The 18,689-nt window shown below is 52.5% G+C and overlaps 8 protein-coding genes and 1 non-coding gene across 9 annotated transcripts; 6 read left to right on the top strand and 3 right to left on the bottom strand.

Annotated features, from left to right (window-relative positions):
- The first annotated feature begins 77 nt into the window (after positions 1-77).
- On the top strand, positions 78-3,519 carry LAESUDRAFT_741912 (uncharacterized protein). The gene is made up of 3 exons (XM_040911165.1): positions 78-206; positions 281-1,047; positions 1,100-3,519. Exons 1-3 carry the CDS (start codon positions 126-128, stop codon positions 3,426-3,428), a joined length of 3,177 nt encoding a protein of 1,058 aa, XP_040767417.1. The 5' UTR covers positions 78-125; the 3' UTR covers positions 3,429-3,519.
- A 139-nt stretch (positions 3,520-3,658) lies between these two features.
- Positions 3,659-6,223, top strand: LAESUDRAFT_646679 (uncharacterized protein; the record flags this gene model as incomplete). The annotated part of the gene is made up of 7 exons (XM_040904001.1): positions 3,659-3,994; positions 4,061-4,299; positions 4,353-4,613; positions 4,665-4,686; positions 4,742-5,154; positions 5,234-5,489; positions 5,543-6,223. The coding sequence occupies 7 exons, from the start codon at positions 3,659-3,661 to the stop codon at positions 6,221-6,223; spliced, it is 2,208 nt and encodes a 735-aa protein (XP_040767416.1).
- LAESUDRAFT_674581 (mitochondrial/chloroplast ribosomal protein L54/L37) lies at positions 6,178-7,011 on the bottom strand (the record flags this gene model as incomplete). Its single annotated transcript, XM_040905563.1, has 3 exons — positions 6,178-6,460; positions 6,513-6,791; positions 6,858-7,011. 2 exons carry the CDS (start codon positions 7,009-7,011, stop codon positions 6,562-6,564), a joined length of 384 nt encoding a protein of 127 aa, XP_040767415.1. The 3' UTR covers positions 6,178-6,460; positions 6,513-6,561.
- Positions 7,012-7,286: 275 nt separating this feature from the next.
- On the bottom strand, positions 7,287-8,892 carry LAESUDRAFT_741908 (NAD-P-binding protein; the record flags this gene model as incomplete). Its single annotated transcript, XM_040911164.1, has 8 exons — positions 7,287-7,526; positions 7,592-7,653; positions 7,719-7,890; positions 7,953-8,146; positions 8,206-8,355; positions 8,427-8,532; positions 8,593-8,659; positions 8,719-8,892. 8 exons carry the CDS (start codon positions 8,890-8,892, stop codon positions 7,327-7,329), a joined length of 1,125 nt encoding a protein of 374 aa, XP_040767414.1. The 3' UTR covers positions 7,287-7,326.
- A 359-nt stretch (positions 8,893-9,251) lies between these two features.
- LAESUDRAFT_810652 (uncharacterized protein) lies at positions 9,252-12,191 on the top strand (the record flags this gene model as incomplete). The annotated part of the gene is made up of 12 exons (XM_040914240.1): positions 9,252-9,961; positions 10,021-10,163; positions 10,216-10,311; positions 10,364-10,635; positions 10,688-10,844; positions 10,900-11,001; positions 11,062-11,121; positions 11,174-11,371; positions 11,431-11,573; positions 11,626-11,730; positions 11,780-11,863; positions 11,916-12,191. The coding sequence occupies 12 exons, from the start codon at positions 9,252-9,254 to the stop codon at positions 12,189-12,191; spliced, it is 2,346 nt and encodes a 781-aa protein (XP_040767413.1).
- Positions 12,192-12,341: 150 nt separating this feature from the next.
- LAESUDRAFT_t25 lies at positions 12,342-12,434 on the top strand. Its single transcript has one exon. It is a non-coding gene; the product is annotated as a tRNA-Ala (tRNA).
- On the top strand, positions 12,391-14,324 carry LAESUDRAFT_674572 (DNA glycosylase). The gene is made up of 4 exons (XM_040905562.1): positions 12,391-13,106; positions 13,157-13,592; positions 13,649-13,813; positions 13,864-14,324. The coding sequence occupies exons 1-4, from the start codon at positions 12,670-12,672 to the stop codon at positions 14,179-14,181; spliced, it is 1,356 nt and encodes a 451-aa protein (XP_040767412.1). The 5' UTR covers positions 12,391-12,669; the 3' UTR covers positions 14,182-14,324.
- A 90-nt stretch (positions 14,325-14,414) lies between these two features.
- On the top strand, positions 14,415-16,541 carry LAESUDRAFT_646693 (N-myristoyl transferase; the record flags this gene model as incomplete). Its single annotated transcript, XM_040904003.1, has 9 exons — positions 14,415-14,825; positions 14,879-14,909; positions 14,962-15,089; positions 15,141-15,232; positions 15,288-15,404; positions 15,471-15,641; positions 15,695-16,028; positions 16,088-16,363; positions 16,419-16,541. The coding sequence occupies 9 exons, from the start codon at positions 14,415-14,417 to the stop codon at positions 16,539-16,541; spliced, it is 1,683 nt and encodes a 560-aa protein (XP_040767411.1).
- Positions 16,542-16,579: 38 nt separating this feature from the next.
- Positions 16,580-18,589, bottom strand: LAESUDRAFT_515576 (UFD1-domain-containing protein). The gene is made up of 7 exons (XM_040902764.1): positions 18,531-18,589; positions 18,423-18,469; positions 18,233-18,363; positions 17,888-18,176; positions 17,376-17,831; positions 17,173-17,317; positions 16,580-17,116 (listed from the first exon to the last, which is right to left on the bottom strand). Exons 1-7 carry the CDS (start codon positions 18,537-18,539, stop codon positions 16,790-16,792), a joined length of 1,404 nt encoding a protein of 467 aa, XP_040767410.1. The 5' UTR covers positions 18,540-18,589; the 3' UTR covers positions 16,580-16,789.
- Between the last annotated feature and the right edge of the window lie 100 nt (positions 18,590-18,689).

The raw sequence follows: 18,689 nt of genomic DNA, 5'->3' as shown, positions 1-18,689 counted from the left end.
AGACACCGTCCTTGTTCGATCACGTGACTTGGCGCAGGGGAGCGGGCAAGAGTCTGATGCGGGTTCCATGGTGAAGCGCAGCGGCCACACCGCAATCATCTTCGAGCTCAAATGTTCAGAGTGCCATGACCGCTGTCGCACTCAACAATGATCATCCTTTGGCGCTGGAGCTCGAGAGCCTATGTAGCGCTGTTTCTCGCTATCAGGTTCGGCTGGCTCGGTGGTGATATCTCTTCACCTTGCCGATCTCATCTACTGACCTGCGGGCTTCCTTGCACAGCACGAAGCACATGCGACATCACTGAGATTGCAGCGTCATTCAGTTGAGACCTCTCACGTTATTGAACGCGCTCATATCCTGGAGAAGGAGAACACGCAACTCAAGGAGGAACTTGCTGTACTCAGAGCACATCCGGACACGACCCCGCATCCGGCTACCTTCCAGGTCCAGGAGCTCACACTTGCTCACCGTCGCCTTTCGGACAAGCTCACGCTTACAGAAGAATCGCTTCTCTTTCGAACAACAGAGCTTGCACATGCTCGGAGTGATCTCGCAAAGGCTCGTCATAATGTGGATGGCGCTGAGGCGCTAGCCTCCCGGACGAGAAACGAGCTCAAAGAGGCACAGGCTAGGGGACGCGAGCTTGAACGCAGAGCGCGAGCAGCCGAGGAAGAGCGGCGTCTCGCCGACCTTGTCGTGCATGAATATGCTGATCTCGTGCGCACGCTCGAAGGCAGGCCCCGAATCTCACCGTCTTCTCAATCATTCTCCAGCTCGGCAACAAGTTCGAGCGCGACTCTTGTAGAAACCTTGGTGGAGGGCAAGTCTGGGTTACAGCGCCTGTTGGAAGAGTTCAACGCCGAGACAGAGCGGCTGGGCGCAGAACTCAGCCGGCAGCAGGACGAATACGCGCTGCTGTCCGCTGAGCTTGAGGCGGAGTGCAAGCGTGCGTCTGACGACCGAGCAAGGCTTGTTGCAGCCGAGGCCGCACTCGAGAAGTACCAGATTGATGATAATACTGCTGCGAAGATGGTATCCCGCTACATGTCAGCGCACATAAGCTTCTCCGCTTCATTTTATATGCTGACACCTCCACAGGAAGTTTTCGCAGTCGTCGATAGACGCACTTCAGCATGCAATGGAGGCAATGCGAGCTCGGCATGCAGCCACGACGGCGACGTTGAGCGTGGAAATAGACCACTTGCAGCGTTCGCTTCTCGGTGAGCGACGGGAGGGGGAAAGGCTGCGACTTGCGCTGGACGGACTCACGGAGGACATCTCTCGTGAAACGTATGGGCGACGGCGGGAGATCTCGCTACGCTTGGCTTTCCTCGGACGCGAAGAGAGCCTTGCAGAAGGTCTCAGACGTTGGATTCGGCGCTCTCGGGAGTCATTCGACCATGGCGGTTCCTCAGAAGACGGCCAGCATGCCCTATCTAATCTGCGGGTCGTATTTGATAGCAGCATACGAGATGCCGAATTGCTCCTCGAATCTTTGAATGGCCCACCGTCAGCTGACGGCGATCCCATTGGCTCTCTGGCACGCGTCATTGCTGCACAAAATGCGGTTACCAACCTGACCCACGAGTTGCACGTAGAGACGGAACGGCGTCTTGAATTGGAACGACGACTGGCGCAGTATTATGTCGCTCATGGCGTGTCGACTCCAATCGTAAACGGTGTCTCGCATTCTCCAGAAACTCTGACAACTAAGCACGACAGTCGAAAATTACCGGAACGGTTGTCTGACCTTCCATTACTTCATTCGGCGACGGACAAGCCGCATCAAAATGGCTCGACTACTGTGACGAGATCTGTCATGCAGTCTGCATCAAATGCGAGCATAGAATTGGACTTACAGGACGCTCCCGTCCCCGATGGCAACGACGTATTCCCTGCCAGCTCGTCGCATCTCCTGTCGACGATTCCAGAGACGAGGACAAGCAGTTCCGTCATTCACTTCCAGCCTACTGATACTGCTGTCTCCTCCCCGTTCAACAAGCCTCTGATCGAAGATGTCGCAGAGCATTCTCGAGATAATGATGACCCTCCTCCGTGCACTCCCCCGGCTGGTGGCAACATCGATATGGATTCAGCAGGCATCTCACAATCGGCGCATTCGGCACCCTTAGTAACTCAAGAAGACACTGCAGAACTGGCATCAACGCCTACGGCAACATTGCGGCCTGGACCTTTGGACGGTGCTGTAGTAGATAGCATTCTACCTCCTATTGGTGCAGAACTACAAACCTTAGCAAGTCCCACCAACTATACACAAGCGCGTGACTACTCTTCACTTTCTATACCCTCGCATATACCCGAAGATGAGAGCGAGCTCGTTATCGCTGAAGTTGGGCCAGTCAAGCCGTCTGAGGCGGAGAACGAGCCTACAACAAGCGGTCAGATGCCCGTAGCTGTTGGGAATGTTTTCATGCCCATTCAGAGCGACGCGCCGGACGCGATTCCTCCTTCTTCATCGCAACTGTTCACTGCAACAAGCGCGCCGACTATCGTTCCGGCCAAGGTACCGTCGCTATTACCTAATCTGCACAATGTGAAGCAGCGCTACAATACGTTGCAGCATGGATTCCGTGACTGTTATCTTGCACTCAAGGAAATGAAGAAAGGTCTCATGCAGCTACCCAAGAACTTAGAGATGGCTCTCGTCCTTCAGAAAGCAGTCGAGCGACTGGTCGACTTCAACGAGGATGCCCGTGTGGAGCTGGAGATCCGTGTCACGGATGAGGCTCGTATTACGTCTGGATACGAAGCGCTGCTGACCATTCCTGGCGCGATGTCTGACGAGATCGACGAGGCGCAGTTGGAAGCAGAAATCAAAGCGTTCCTAGACGGCACAGACAGGGAAGTTTCGAAGGCTACACAACAATTCAGCCACAAATTGGATGACCTCGAACACGACATTGCGGCTGTGAAGCATGCATTGCACGAGCTATCCGCATCATCTGAAGACTTGCCGCCGCCCCGTTCTCCTGCAAAACCTTGGTCGTCCTGGGCCTCCGGCTTGCTCACTCCTTCTCGTCCAGCAAGCCCTGCATTCGGCTCCATCTCGGCATCCCCGAAACCACATCAGTTACCATTATCACATTCGCGACAACGCTCGGACGATTCCGTGGTTTCAAATCATAATGATCCTTTCGCGAGCCTAGGGCTGCGCATATCGATGCCTATACCCGTCATCCCTGCGTCGCCTTCCTTAACACCTGCAAAAATGAACACCCAATTTCGTATGGCGCCGGCATCTTATATGCTTGGTCTCGGCGCGCGCACTCAGTCCTTCGGTCTGAAAAGTATTTCTCCCGTCAGGCCACAGTTTATCAGCCCTTTGGCGGCGAGCAACCCTGAGGATGATGACACCACTACGAGTGACGGCGAGGAGGGTGATGACGTGGACTCTGATGTAGAGTAGTCTGCAGATGTTTCTGCTTAATAGTAAGCCTGTGCGCGCACGGGATTCATCTAGACGATGAACTGCACAATTGAATACGATTGAGCTCAGCCAGCGCGGACGTGTACATACGCCTTCCTGAGACCTTCCAGATTTGGTAACGTACTTAAAGTCTCCAGCGGCTCCACCAACTTCGACTCGCTTTATCTCCTCGGCTGCTACCACTATTTTCTCAGCCATTCACTTTGCGGATGCATTCCTCGACTGCCACTGAAACCCACGCTTCAGCTCCGCGCGGCAGAAAGGGCCATAAAGGTCGTGGAGGGCAGCGAGGCACTCAGCGCGAGAAGGCGGCACCGAGGGCAGCCACCGACCAAGCTCAGGGAGAGGGAGTCAATCCATCGGAATCTGTACAAACAGTCGCCAGCAATGTAACAGATGATGCCGGTGCAGAGGGCGACATCTGTTTTATTTGTGCTGAGCCTGTCAAGTACTGGTCTCTGTCTGAGTGCAATCACCGGACCTGCCATGTCTGTGCATTGAGGCTCAGAGCGCTCTATCAGAAACATGAATGTACATTCTGTAAGGTGAGCAATTTCTTTCATTAATATTACGCGTCCTTGTCTGAGTACTGTTCTCAATTGCGTGCGCAGGCACCGCAAACCTCCGTCATCTTCACGAAATCGCCGGATGCGTTATGGTCATCATATACGCCCGACATGATCCCATACAAGGATCCCAAGCTGTCGATATTCTTTGAGACACAGGAGATGATGGAGGAGACGCTTATCCTTCTTCGATTCAACTGCCCTGACCCTGATTGCGACTACGTCGGCAATGGCTGGTCGGACTTGAAGCTCCATACCCATGCCGTTCATGGAAAAGTCATGTGGTAAGTGCTTATGCAATGTCTTGCACGTCTGTCGGTTCGAATGAAATATACAGTGATCTTTGCATACGTTTCAAGAAGATATTTACCCATGAGCATGCGTTGTATACCCCTGCCGAGCTGCTGATCCATCTGCCATCTATGCAACGGGGCCATGTGCATAATTCCGGGACCAAGCAGCAAATAGAAGGCGGCGTACACCCTCTATGTGAATTCTGCAGAGAATGCTTCTTTGGGGACGACGAGCTCTACGCACACATGAGGGAACGGCATGAAGAATGTTTCATATGCAAGCGTAACGAAATCAGAGATCAGTAGTGAGTATCGTGTCTGTATTGTGTTTCGCAGTCGTGCTGAAGCTTTCATAGCTTCCGCAACTACGGTGCATTAGTGAGCGTGCTCCGAATTCATCCGCAAGTGTTTGGTCTAATATTGTGAATCTCAGGAACAGCACTTCATACACGCACATCACCGATGTACTCATCCCCAGTGTCTTGCACAGAAGTTTGTAGTGTTTGGCTCCGCGCTGGATCTCAAGGCGCACATGGTGGAGGAACATGGAGCGCAAATGTCCTCAAGGGACAGGAAAGATGCCAGACACATCGAAGTAGACTTCGAGTTCGAGGAAGCGGGCATGGGAAACAGATGGGGAAGACGAGACAGGCGGGATCGGGAGCGCGAACGGGAGCCACCGCCGTCTGCTCCGACTCCTCCAGGCCCCTCACGACCTAACGGAGCAGGGGGTCGAAGAAGGGAGGCATTTGGCGGTAATCTAACCACTGATGAAGGGAGCTCTGGTGCTGTCGCCAACCTCAGCCTGCAAGCAAGCGGACGCCAGTCACGTTCTCCGCCGTCGCCGTCAGACGGGGAATCCGGGATTCCAGAGTAAATTTTTCTGCCACGTACATGATCTCTTATGCTCACGAACCACCTGCAGGAAGAGCGGTGCTCTGGTTTCCCGGATCAATGCCTTGGCACTGCACCCAGTGACTGCCCTCCCTGCCATTCAAGCGGCGGTTCGTTCGTATCGAGTCTCGGAATCCGCCGCTCGGGACCTCATATCTACAATATGGAACATCTTGGATCGCGATCTTGACGGAACGGCGAGCATAATCAATGTGCTTGTCGATCTTATTGACGAAGAAGATAAGAATCGGGAGCTGCTGACAGCCTGGAACAATTTCAAGATCGAGGTACACCGAACAACAACTTCTCGCCCGACATAAACTGATCGCTTAAACTACAGCAACGCGCTCAATTCCCCGAACTCGTGCCGACGGCCACAGGATCTGGATGGTCCGGCGTGGCGAGTGGACGCGTCTTGAACGTTAAGCACTCCACTGCAACGCGCTCTTCCTCACAATCAAGCCGACAACTCTGGGATCGTGTCGCTCGAGCAGCGGGGTCTTCGTCGTCGCCGGCTCCTTCCACCTCAGCACACCCGCCTCGTCCTTCTCAGGCATTCCCTCCTTTGCAACCTTCCGCGCCAGCACCTTCTGCCACACCGTTCCGTCAACCACAGCGTCAGACGCCTTGGACGTCATCTGCTGCTGCTGCCCCCGTTGTTAGGGGCCCGACCTCTATCCCTGGTCCTGGCGCAAATGTGAGGGCAAAAGCGGCCCCGGTGTTATCCAAATCTGCATTCCCGGAGCTTCCTGGTGCTAAGACGCAGCGACCACCGAGAGCAGCGATCGGCAGCAACCAATCCTTGAAAAGAATTCTCGGCGAGTCAACTCCGGCAGTACCTGCGTGGGGTACGGATGGTCAGAACGGAAGCACAGGCGCAGGCGGTTCTGGCACGGCTGCGCCAGTAGAAGGTCCTGCTGGCATCGAATCTGCATCTCCACAGCCTACTGGAGGCAAGGGTAAGAAGGGCAAGGGCAAACAGAAGCAGACTCTGTTCACGTTGGGGTCGTTCCCTACATGAGAGCTCCGTGAAGTTGCCTGTGAGGTTGGCTCCGCTCATCTATACTCTGCCAGTACACTGTGCACCTCTCGGTAAACGCGATATTATAGCTACTCAGAGTTGTAGCTGTAGAACCGACATTGAATACGATCCCTGTCATACAAAGGGGTGTTCGTGACGCAGTCCGGCCTGATACCTGTCAGCCAACAGAATGTAATGGGTCGACATATATGAACAGGGTGTCGCAGCAGTGGGGTGCTAGTAGTCTCATGTCAGGTTGCGCCGCAAGAGTCATGCATGCAGGACTCACCTTCTGCAAGTCTGGTACCCTGCGCAAAGCGCACCATGCGCTACGGTCACTACTGTGTTCTTATGAAGTTCTGGTCCCGAATCCGCTGCTTATTTTGTTTCCTCAGCATGTGCTTCTCCGCCTTCCCGCCGGGCCCATCGTCCGGAAGTTCCTTCTTGTCAAGTAATGTCCACAACCAGTCCGGGTACGCATCGTCCGATTGTGCTAGCACCGGAGGCTGATTTTTGAGATACGCAAGACCATCGAGAACGGTATTTTCTGGACAGCACGACTTTGATGCTACTAGACATCATCATGTATTGGGTCAACGAAAGTAAATATAGGTCGAGAGATTGGTTCACGAACTTTGTTTCCCGGTAATCTCTACAGATTTTACAGAGTCCGCTTTGGCTGGTGCCGGAACTCCCTGAGAGGGGTTTGCCCCGCTAGCGTAGCATCTGCGGGCAGGAGCACAGATGGCGAACCGCGGTGGACGTCGTAGGGCACCGAAGAAGGACATTGTGTGATGTGACAAACCTGTGACAGTTTCTTGAGGAGATTGAAGCGCCCATAAGTAGTTGGATAGATGATCGATATCGCTCAAGTCGCTCGACTGATGCTTAGAGCGACAGACGCGGGTCTCTCGCACATTCTGCAAAGGCTTACTTTCACCTATTCGCCGAGGAGAGGAACGTCTACTCGCAAGCAAAGCGTCTTTTTATCTGAACAGTAAATATTTGATCTGTTAGCAGTGCCAGTAGGTTGCTTGTGACCGCTATTGAACACGCTACATAACCTCCGAAATAGATGTGCACTTGAAGAGACATCGGTACACTCACAGCTTCGCGCGTTCTTGTGACTCATCGCCAATATTTATCACAACCTTACCGAACTGCTCTCCCCGCCGAATCAGCTCAAACCCATCTTCCGCTGCCTCCAGTCCGTCGATGACGTTAGACACGATTGGGACGATACGATGTTTGGCAATGAAGTTCGTCGCGTCAATGAGATCCTTATGCGAGCCCATGGTGGAGCCTAGGTCATTGTGAATTCAGCTTCGAGCTTCCGGCACATGGGAAGAGGCTGGAGATGCTACATACCAATGAACTGCTGGTTCTTCAGTATTTCGCGCATCGTAAACGTAACAGAAGGATAAGCATGCCTACATTCAGAGGGGTTCCTACGATCAGAAGATTTCAAGTCTATATAAGAAGGTGTGCCACTGACATCCCGTAGGCGACGACTCTTCCACCGGGCTTCAGCACCTTGCCTACTTTGGGCATGATGTCTCCACCGGCAGCATCAATTACGGCGTCGAACGATCCAGTACTGCTTCCACCGATTACTTTAGAAGAGTTCTGCTTCTGGAGCATTCGTTCCAGCTGAACGGGCCAATCCTCTGGAACCGGAATGAAGATTTCAGCGTCACAACTGCGTCTGGGAGCAGGCTCTGGTCCGTACTGGCTTTGTAGTTCACTCCTCCCTTTGCACCCAAAGAGATGGCCCGGTGAATCTTCTCTTCCGAGGAACTCGTCACATATACGTTTGCGCCCTTGGCGATGCACAGCTGCATTGCCATCAAGGCGACTCCTCCGCCTATGCCAGTTATGAGGACGTTATCGCCCTTCTGCACTCGCGCGTTCACCATCGTTGCTCTGTGGAGCGTGTCATTCAGCCTATGGAATTGTATCTATGTCACAGCATACACACGTACCTCCAAGCGGTGACTGCGCCGATGGGCAATGCTGCTGCATGTATGTCATCCAGATGGTTGGGGGTAAGGATTACTTGATCGCTCTCGATGGCAACGTATTGTGAAAAAGCTCCAATAGGTATTTTAGCGCTTCCCCCCATGATGCTGAAGCTACAGTCACGTAACATCGGTTGATGAGTCGCGTAAGCTCATGTACCTTTCTCAACCTAGGAGCAACTCACTCAGACTCGGGTGCATCTGGATGTTGCTCCCAGCCACGCGATGGGACAAGGAAGACGCGTTTGTTTAGCAAGGGGTCGTTATCGTCCCCCGATGCCACCACCGTCCCTGCATGATCTTAGTGTCAGACTCCTGCTTGCCAGAGCGCATGCTGTTCACGATGCACACCTGCGCCGTCCCCTCCCATGACGCTGCCTATGGCGATACCTGGATACAGTCCCTTGCGTATCCATACCTTCTCATCGCGGCTTAGCGGACTGGCGAAGGCGTCAACGCGAAATCATGAGAGCGCACATCTCGATGATTGAAGCCTGCAGCGCCTATCTTGACCAGCAGTAAGCCTTTCTGCAAAGGCGGGAGTGCCTTCTCTTCCAACACTACATCATGATAGAGCGGCTTGCGATCTTGAGGAGATTGGCGCAAGATCAGAGCCTTGATGGACTTTGGAAATGAGGCTGGAGCTGTCATTTGCAGGATGAGAGACACTCGGGTACGAGCTGCATGAACAACTTTCAAGGCGGCATATATAAGACTGTCTAGTAGATAAGCGAAGGCACGAGAGAAGTCCCACTCACACCGGTGCCTTCCCCACATGCTCCCGTGATCAACTGCCATCAAACGAATTCTGTGATCATCCTTTCAGTCCAGAATCGTAGCTAGCAGAATTGGATGCAAATGAAATTCTTCCTTGTCTGAGACTCGAAATGACGAGTCCATGGAGTACTTGTGAGTACCAATTGTTCCTGAACTCCTGCGATGTGACGTGACGTGACAGACGCGTCAAGGACCCATCGGCGGGCGCCAAGCGCGCTCACGGTTAACCCACCATGGCCAGACAACTTCGATCGCGAGCATCACGACCAAACTATGCAGCGCTTTTCCAACACGATGATAGTGAAAACAATGATAATGGGCCTTCTAATGCCCCTGCAACCGTTTTTGAAGACGTGGACGGTGGTAGCGACTTCGCCCTAGATGAGGTTGCCGATGCGCAAACCGCCAAAGACGACGATGACTTGATTGCGGATTCAGAAGGCGAAGGAAAGGCGGCTAGCGAGAGGGGGCGTCCGTCAGAAAATGAGCTGGAGGGCTCAATCGGGGTGTTATCAGCACCTGCAAAAAGGCGCAAGTCCAGCGGAAACGCGAGCAAGACAGCTACGTCCCAGATTCCAGGACTTGCATATTCTTCTAGCAGGCAAACGTATACACTGCCTAATGTCCATCATCGTCATAGGCCGGTGCCGGTATTTGATAGAAGCGCACCGGTGGAACGTCTCTTGAAGCGTCCGGAGCCATTCACAGCTCCGTCTCTTGCTGCTACGAACAGCTGGTCCACCGGTTCACAAGCCGTTGACCGCATTGGCAAGTCATGGGGATTGAACGTTGGTCCAGGTCCTCTGTGGGACGTGATGGAAGACAGGAGCTTCTTTAAGGAGTCATTGCAAGCTGGTGGAGAAGAAAGTGAAGCAGAGAAATGTCGCCGACCAAGAGTATACCATAAAGTCGTCATGCAAGACTGGGATGTTCTCTCTTCCGAGTGCGTTAACTCGACTGGAATGCAAAGGTTCCTCTTACCGACATTTTACGAGAATCAAGAGAAGCGTCCTCGTATCTGCCACATGACGTTCCCAAGCCTGAAGACACAAAGTTGAACCCACCTCCTCCTGTTCCATGTTCCTTTGGACCATATGGCAAGCAGGTTCGTGTGTCAACGCGAATGTTCGAAACACACAAGATAGGTACAATGGAACCAATGTTTACCAGTCCTGTTTTAAACAGACCATGTTTTAGCGGATTTCATACCAAAGAGCAAAGCCCATGTCTTCAATGCTGGAGCACCCGTATGGGCACTTGACTGGTGCCCGTTGCAGTCCGATGATCGTGCAGGTATGTAACGCTGAAATGATCCAAAGCACAGGAGTTGCTATTTGGCCCACAGCTCTGTCCTACAAGCAATACATAGCCGTTGCCCCGTTCCCTACGCGTGCTCATTCTCCGTCAATCGGCGTCCGAGCTGAAAGACCTAGCCTCGCTTGCATACAGATCTGGTCCCTTGAGCCGTCCCAGAACGCTATGGACGTGGACAGCACAGACACACAAAGTAGCGACGGTGACCCCGGCGAGATGCGCTGCGAGATGGTGCTGTGCATCGACAGCGGGCCTGCGTTTGAGCTGAAATGGTGTCCGCTGCCGTCGAATGATCCAGTCCAGGTGAGTTAGCGTACGTGAACGCAAGCTCTGCGGTGCTAAATGTCGAATATAGAGTCCGGAGGTGACAGCTCGCGAGCACTCTGCACGAAAGCTAGGCATTCTTGCTGGGACGTTCGAGGATGGCTCCTTGTCGCTTTACGTTGTCCCCGATCCTGCAAGTGTGAAAGCTGCTTCAGGTGGCAAGTACGACCTCACTGGCCCTGCATACGGTGTGTTTGCCCTGTGCATAGTCAATGGGCTCATTGCTCACTTTAGCGTGCACAGTCCGATTTCAACGGCCATTGATTCGGCTCGAGTTGGAAGAGACGTTGTGCTGGGGCCTAGATTGGGCTAACAGTGAAGTCATTGCGGTGGGATGTACAAATGGTTCGTTCGATATTCTGAGTGAAATGCTTTCCAATTCAAACCAATGCAAACTCTTCGTAGGTAATATAGCGGTATATAACCTCGTCGAGGCGCTGAACTCTGATCAGCCATCACTGCAAAGTGCGTCTGTGCTCTACAGTTCTTGAATAATTATGCAACGTGACGTTCGCAGACTTGTTGCCCACACATTATTTTACTGTGCATCAGTCGGCTGTACGTGCTCTTGCTTGGGTTCGCGCACCTGTCGTCTCTGCCAGAGGAGAACGCAGCGCAGACAATCCTACCGTTATTGCGAGCGGTGGCTACGATGGTATGGAGTGTCTAACTGACATCAGGGAACTTGCCGGAAACGTCATGAACCGGACGAGAGGTATATCGCACTCTTTTCCTTCTGGAGGAATTACTGACATCAAATACGGCCACTTGTAGATGTAATCAACTCGATGTGCTACTCGCCATACTGTGGAGGCCCGGTGACGATCGATCACGAGAACATCATCAAATCGTATTCGGTTTCACCTCTTATGCTGGGCAGAGGTCATATGCTTTTAGAGCCCGACGGTCCTACTTGGGTACGTCGAGTGCTTTCCGTACTGTATTTGGCTGATACGTTAACTCAAACAGTGCATCAGTGCATCTGACTATCATCCTCAACTTGCTGTTGGAGTGACGGACGGCAGTTGCATCACGACAAACATCATGAGGACCACACGGCGCGGTGGCGCAGTGGTAGGTATCTGTTCAATGATATGCGTACTATGTCTCACCTGTCGATCAGCCGTTCCTAGCTCACAAAATATATCAGCTCGACTACAGCCGGAAAGACGGAGAATGGAGAATGCTGGAGAAGTTTCTCCCTCAGGCGAGCGCCTCACAGACATTACCTTGAATATTGCGACTGATCACTAAAGCAGGAAAGTATTGATCGACTGACGGCTGCAAGAAACGGGAAGAAGATACCAGTTGGGACGGGCGCATGGCCGAAGGAAACCGCCGTACAGTGTGTGGTTTGGAACTCGGGCAACGGGCTAGCTGCGGCACCGTATCTCGCGTCGTCCACAGGCTCGGGCCTCTGTCGGGTCGACTGGGTCCTCGGACGATGGATGAGAGACCGTGTCCCGTATGGCGGGATCGAGGGTATCAGAGGAGAGGTCGCGGGACTCGACGAGGATGATGAAGAGTCAGACTGAGGACGGAATATCCGGTGCTCCAGATGGTCTTTCTGAGTATGACACGTAATTTAGGAGATGTAGACGTTGTCAGGTTGGTCACTGTTAGCAAAGTTTGCGGGATCAATTATATTAAAGGCTGATAAAATCAAGAATATTAAGTTTCAACATGGGCACATGGTGTAGTTGGTTATCACATCCGCTTAGCATTATTAGCATTAGTGTGTTTGCGGGGGGTGCTGGGTTCAATTCCCAGTGTGTCCAAAACGTTTTGCATTTTCCACATCATAGCGTAGCTGGGATGTCTCTGTCGCTTGCAATGATTTTTCCAAAGTCTCGTTGTCTGCTCTGTGGGAGAGCACCGAGCACGGGCGACAAACGTGGGCGCCGAACTAGGTGACAGTGTCGTGGTTCTACCACCATCTCCAGTAGCAAGGCTACAATTCGTGCTGTCGGAAATTTCGCAAAGCCGTGTGCCCCTTTACTGCTGCTCAATAACATGGCTTGCATGATTCCGACCGGTTTCCGCGCTCTCCCATTGTCTATTACCCAGTTGTCTCTCGCTGCGGTTCTACAGTGTGGTCAATCTTTCCGCTGGAACGTATTCCCGCTCTTCTCGGATGGCGCGTTTCAGGACAACCTCTTTCCGACGCATGAGTACCGCCTCTGTTTGCGCGACCGTGTGGTCTGCCTGCGCCAAACACCAGACATCTTATTCTACCGCTCAGTGCTTCCAGGGCCACCGCCACTGCCTTCAGAGGATGTACTGCGCGAGCAAGAGACCCTAGCATGGTTACGAGACTATTTTCAGCTCGATGTGGATCTCATTGAACTGTACGAACAATGGGGCAAGCGAGATCCAGTATTCCGCAATTGCAGGGAGCGGTTCGCCGGGATCAGGATGCTGAGGCAGGAGCCATTTGAGAACTTGATATCGTACGTGGTGTTCACTTCGAGATTACTCATGCTGTAGTGAGTCGGATCAGATTTATATGCTCTTCCAACAATAACATCGTGCGGATCACGAAGATGGTGAAAACCCTCTGCAAACATTACTCACCTGCTCTGCTGTCGCTTCCGCCGCCAACGGATGCGGAATGCAGCAGTGCAAGTGATGCCTCATTGGAAGTAGAGAGCTACCACCCATTCCCCCCACCATCCATCCTGGCTGCTTCTGACATCTCGGCGACATTGCGCACGCTCGGTTTTGGGTACCGCGCGGAATTTGTTCAGAAAACTGCGAAGATGCTTGTGGATGCTCATGCATCTGAGCAACTTGGGCATGCATCACTTGAACCTGCGGAGAAGTGGCTCTGTACCCTGAGACAAATGAGTACCTCTGAAGCACGCGAAGAGCTTCTCAAATTCATGGGCGTGGGCAGAAAGGTTGCTGATTGCGTGCTGCTCATGAGCTTGGATAAGGTATGAATCAATATGTCTTCGTGGCTGATCGTATGAATATGACTATATGCCTCTAGAAAGAAGTTATTCCCGTAGATACCCACGTACACCAGATTGCTGTCAAACATTATGGCATAAGCTCATCGTCGAAGGCAAAAGGCAACATGACTTCGAAATTATACGACGAAGTGAGCAGCAAGCTCGCCGCAGTTTGGGGTGACTATGCTGGATGGGCACACTCGGTTTGTTTTCTCGAGTCTGCTTGAGGCTTCCGAGCTCATGCCCTCCGTAGGTCCTTTTCACTTCTGACCTCAAAGCGTTCGCATCCTACGGCTTGCCGTCGCCATCCCAATCGCCCTCGGTCAAAGAACGAACTCCGAAGAAGTCATGCAGAAGCGAGATTGTCAGTGGCCTTGCTACACCTCCCGCCACTCCTACTCCGCAGTCATCCTCGAGCAAACGGAAACGGGCAATCATTAAGGCATCGTCCAAGGATGGGGAATTGGATCTATTGCCGAGTGTGAATGACGGGTTGAACATGGCCGATAGAGTGAAGAGACGGCGACGCGCCGCAGTCACGAAGGCTGCCGAGATTTCAGTGGTCGCATAGCTTTGGCATACGACAGTTCTTTGGGAACCATACACCTTTTACATATACTACTATCGCAGTACGGAAGCAAAAACGTCTGCGCAATACATTGATGATTACATAGAAACTAACAGAAACGTGTCTTATGAATCGTAACAATCCGTACTTTTAGCGCGCATACCGTACGGTGAGAGCGAGCAGTTAGACGCGCCACCAACTCTATCTACTACTCTCATCTCGTGCCTATACCCCTGATGCCATCGCAAAAAGCAAAGGAAAAGCAGGTCGCGGAACCTGAGGGGGAACGCCTAGAGAACGGTGATAGCAGGGACTCGGGCTCTGATTTCTCGGAAGAAGAGAAGGAGGCAACAAGCTCTACACTTCCCGAGGCCAGTATGCCGTCCACGTCGAGCAAGAAGAAAAAGAAGAAGCGATCCAAGGCCATCAAGGCCCTAAATGCGCTTCGAAGTGGACACAAGGATGAGGTTCCGAATAGCCTTGTGAACGCCGTGGTGCAGAAGATGCACGAAGAAGGTGGCGAAGAGATGGCGAGCATGGACGTGGCCACCATTCGGCAAGCATTAGAGCAAATGAAGATCAGGGACATGATACAGGGCAAGGCTGGCATTGGAGGGAAGAATAAGAAGGATACTGGTGGCCACAAGGTGCGCATACGACCTCGGCGGATCTGATATACTCGAGCTATAATTGCATCCAGTTCTGGGCCACACAACCCGTTCCTCAGTTAGGTGAGCTCTCCATGTTATATAGCGTCGTAGTAGTGCTGATACGTACATGAAGGCGAGGTGCCCTCGGAGAGTGATGGCTACATCGAGCCATCCAAACCACCAGAGGAAATACGCCAGGATCCATATCCGTTGCCGAAGGACTTCGAGTGGGCGACGCTCGATATCAATGATCTTGCACAGGTATGTCATCATGTTGTGAGCCGTTTATTCTCCAAATTTATGCGTTTTTAGTTACGAGAAGTCTACGAACTTCTGTCAGCAAACTACGTAGAGGATGATGAAGCATCATTTCGCTTTCAATACTCTGCAGAGTTCCTTAGATGGTGCGTTCACTTACCGACATGAATGACTGTACCAGACCGATAGAGCTACGGACAGGGCGCTGAAACCTCCGGGCTCCTACAAGGAATGGCACGTTGGGGTACGGGTCGCGTCGAATAAGAAGCTAGTCGCATTCATCTCTGCGGTGCCCATAAGCCTGCGTGTCCGAGAGAAGTGAGTTCGCCTCCATTCGAGCCTCCACGATGTGCGTTGCGAGCTCACAGGCAACCGCGCATTCAGTACACTCAAAGCGAGTGAGGTTAACTTCCTCTGCGTACACAAGAAGTTGCGGTCGAAGCGACTCGCTCCCGTCCTGATCAAGGAGATCACGCGACAATGCCATCTGAAGGGCATCTTCCAGGCTTTGTATACAGGTGGTGTTTTCCTGCCGACGCCAGTGTCGACATGCCAGTATGTCTCTTCACGTCCTCTGGTCCAAGAAGTCAATTTTATCCTCACGTCAGATATCATCATCGCTGCCTGAATGTCAAGAAGCTGGTGGACGTGCACTTCACGACGGTTCCGCCCACGATGACGCTCGCACGCATGCTACGCCTGCATAAAGTGCCCGACACACCTCGCCTTCTCAGTAGTGGGCTGCGTGAGATGGAGGAGCGCGACATCCCCCAGGTCACGGAGCTCTATGCGAAGTACATGAGCAGGTTCGGCATGGTGCACCTCATGACGGAGGAGGAGATCGGCCACTTGTTCTTGAGCGGACGGGGCGAGGGGTCGACGCACCCGGATAGTTGGAAGGCCCCCAGGGAGGCACAAGTGGTGTGGGCTTACGTCGTCGAGGTAAATTACTTTCTATTCAGTACTACGCATCCGTGTCTGACATACGTTTTGGTCGGCAGGATCCAGAAACACGCACAATCACCGACTATTTCTCGTTCTACTCTCTCCCCTCCACGGTCATGAATTCAGACAAGCACAACCTACTAAAGGCAGCGTATCTGTTCTACTACGGCACGAACGTCGCTTTCTCCAAGGGCGCCGACCAAGACGGCCGCTTGAAGAGACGCCTTGAAGAGCTCATCGGCGACTGCATGATCATTGCTAGTCAAGCAGACTTCGATGTCGTCAATGCTTTGACGATAATGGATAATGTCATGTTCCTACAGGATCACAAGGTATGACCGGTTGCAGCATCCTCAGATCATGCGCACTTAAAAAATATGTCCGTAGTTCGGGAAGGGGGATGGTCTGCTCAATTACTACCTGTATAACTGGAGGACCTCACCGCTGGCGGGCATCAGCCCGGTAGATGGGGTACCGGCAGGAAGGGGCATCGGCGTGGGCATGCTGTAAGCTTACGACCTTCGCCAAGGTGATATAGTCAGGAATACCCGAGGATTTAATTGCACGCATTTAAATCTATCACACGTCATGAATCATACGATGCCACATGTCTACCAAGAAGGTCCTTGTATGGCTCGGTGATGGTGTTACAATGGTCGAAAACCGAACAACAACTACATACACGCCCACAGCCCGTCGCTCACGAATCGACGCATCGCAATACTACTGAATGCGTTGGTCACTGTCCGCTGAATGCATTAGTCACTGTCAATCTCAATGACATCGTCTTCGTCATCAACTCCCCAGTCTTCAGGCGATAAACTTCGTTGCCGCGAAGAGTTATTCCGTTGAGGCAGAATAGGTACGGATGCACCTCCAACACCCAGCGCTCGAGAGGCTGAGGACAATGATGACCGTGGGGGAGCGGCCGATGATCGCGAACCAAGAGTGTGACCGCCAGAACCCCACGACGAGCTGGAAGATGTGTTTTCCTTCTCTTTTCCCTTCGCACTTGACGACTGCTGCTGTACCGACCCCGGTGAACGTCCGGTTAGGGTGTTGCCTGAGCCAGTAAATGCATGTGGCTACGAGTTGTAAACGTCAACAAGAGAGATCGTGACAACTGAGCAATAAATCCAACCTGATCTGAATCTCCAGACTTGGATTCCGGTGGAGTGTATGGCGGGACATTGAATCCGAAGAATAACTTGCCAAAGGGCAAGTTCAATGGAGCAGGTGCAGACACTTCTGACTCCAGAGTCTCTGATGTCACAATACGATGGTTACTATGGAGCGAACATGCGTTCAAGTCAGGCTGTCTGTCCCACTAGCATGTTCACTTACTCAGTCCGAATGATCTTGCTGTCTGCCGGGGCTTCCTCCACTTTCCGATAACTGATGCCCTTGCCCTTTGTCCTGCGACCGGACAGTGTTTCGCCCTTGCCTTTAAAGCTCTCCCAAACGTCGCCACCCTTGCTGACGGTAGTTGCACGAGCACTGGTTCCAGCAAATGTGCCGCCAAGGGAGGATGAAGGACGAGAGGAGCCAGGCGTTTGCGAACTGAGGTCAATGTTGAGTTTGGAAGCCATGGTTGAGGGCGGTGCGGGCTTCGGGCGCTCAGGCTCGACGTAACCGACAGGCGCTGCGAAATCGACCTCGAGATCGGTATCAAGGACACTGATGCCTTCTCCCCCCGGTTGAGTCTCCATTACTAGAAGCGCAAAGACTATTGAATTATAAGAAATCTCGATGATATCGCCCTGAGTGAGACATGAGAAATGTCGAAGAGCCTGCTCCAAGCTGGACCACGAGATAATGAGAATCATGCCTTTGTTATCAGAAAGTAGACCACGTACACTGCCTTGGGATCAGAGATCTCGAGAAAAATCACGCTTTGTGCCTGCAGCTTGACCATCTTTCCCTTGGGTAGCTCAGCGCCCGTAATCCGGATTGGATCTCCTTCCTCCAGTCGCAGAGTCTTCATCATCCAATGAGGTAAATGCACACAACCCTCTTCTGCGATGAACTCAAGAACACCTCCGTGAGTAGACGCAGCAGGATTCGAAGGGTTGCGCAGTTTGAACATCCACGGCGATTCGAGGTCCATCGCAGTCAAATTTGCGAGAGCAGATTGTGGCATAATAACTGTGCATTGCGAATTGAGCAATGCTTTATAACGAGATTGAACGGATGGCACATACTCTTGCCGCCGTAATTTAGATTCTCTCGAGCCTTGCCTGGAAGCATCGCCACACTGTACGCCTTGAAATACTCATCATACGCACGCGCTGGTCGTCTTGCAATGTGAAGGCCATATCCTCCACCAAATCCTCTGTGTCCAGAAACGAGTTAATTGCGGTGTTTCACGGGTCAATCAGCGAAGTAGCGTACTGTGCTAATTGGGCGAAGAGACCAGCCGGGCCCGTACCAAAAGGATCCTATTCGCAAGCCGCTCAGCAATCAAGCTTCGGATAGTAATTTTGCGCGTATATAGCTCACCAGATCCATGACTTGACGGGATGTAACTGAGCAGTTGGAGGCGAGAGGCAAGGGCAAAGGATGCACAGGGATGCACTTACGACGCCCAAATCGAGCGACGTAAGACCTTGGTCATGTGATCCATGGAATCGCGCTAAGCGCCCAGTATTCTCATGTCCA

Source organism: Laetiporus sulphureus (assembly GCF_001632365.1).
Source record: "Laetiporus sulphureus 93-53 unplaced genomic scaffold LAESUscaffold_7, whole genome shotgun sequence".
In the NCBI taxonomy this organism is placed as follows: domain Eukaryota; kingdom Fungi; phylum Basidiomycota; class Agaricomycetes; order Polyporales; family Laetiporaceae; genus Laetiporus; species Laetiporus sulphureus.
The sequence above is the reverse complement of the archived record's forward strand: the minus strand, read 5'-3'. Positions and strand labels throughout refer to the sequence as shown.

What these genes read in the sequence shown, in the direction of transcription:
- LAESUDRAFT_741912 (XM_040911165.1), top strand. Translation starts at nt 126, where the DNA reads ATGACCGCTGTCGCACTCAACAATGATCATCCTTTGGCGCTGGAGCTC. An exon ending in GCGCTGTTTCTCGCTATCAG is followed by an intron (nt 207 to 280) that starts GTTCGGCTGGCT and finishes TTCCTTGCACAG; the next exon opens with CACGAAGCACATGCGACATC. An exon ending in AAGATGGTATCCCGCTACAT is followed by an intron (nt 1,048 to 1,099) that starts GTCAGCGCACAT and finishes ACACCTCCACAG; the next exon opens with GAAGTTTTCGCAGTCGTCGA.
- LAESUDRAFT_674572 (XM_040905562.1), top strand. Translation starts at nt 12,670, where the DNA reads ATGGCTTGCATGATTCCGACCGGTTTCCGCGCTCTCCCATTGTCTATT. An exon ending in TGCTCATGAGCTTGGATAAG is followed by an intron (nt 13,593 to 13,648) that starts GTATGAATCAAT and finishes ATATGCCTCTAG; the next exon opens with AAAGAAGTTATTCCCGTAGA. An exon ending in ATGCTGGATGGGCACACTCG is followed by an intron (nt 13,814 to 13,863) that starts GTTTGTTTTCTC and finishes TGCCCTCCGTAG; the next exon opens with GTCCTTTTCACTTCTGACCT.
- LAESUDRAFT_515576 (XM_040902764.1), bottom strand. An exon ending in AGCAAGATCATTCGGACTGA is followed by an intron (nt 17,318 to 17,375) that starts GTAAGTGAACAT and finishes TTCGCTCCATAG; the next exon opens with TAACCATCGTATTGTGACAT. An exon ending in AGTCTGGAGATTCAGATCAG is followed by an intron (nt 17,117 to 17,172) that starts GTTGGATTTATT and finishes TACAACTCGTAG; the next exon opens with CCACATGCATTTACTGGCTC.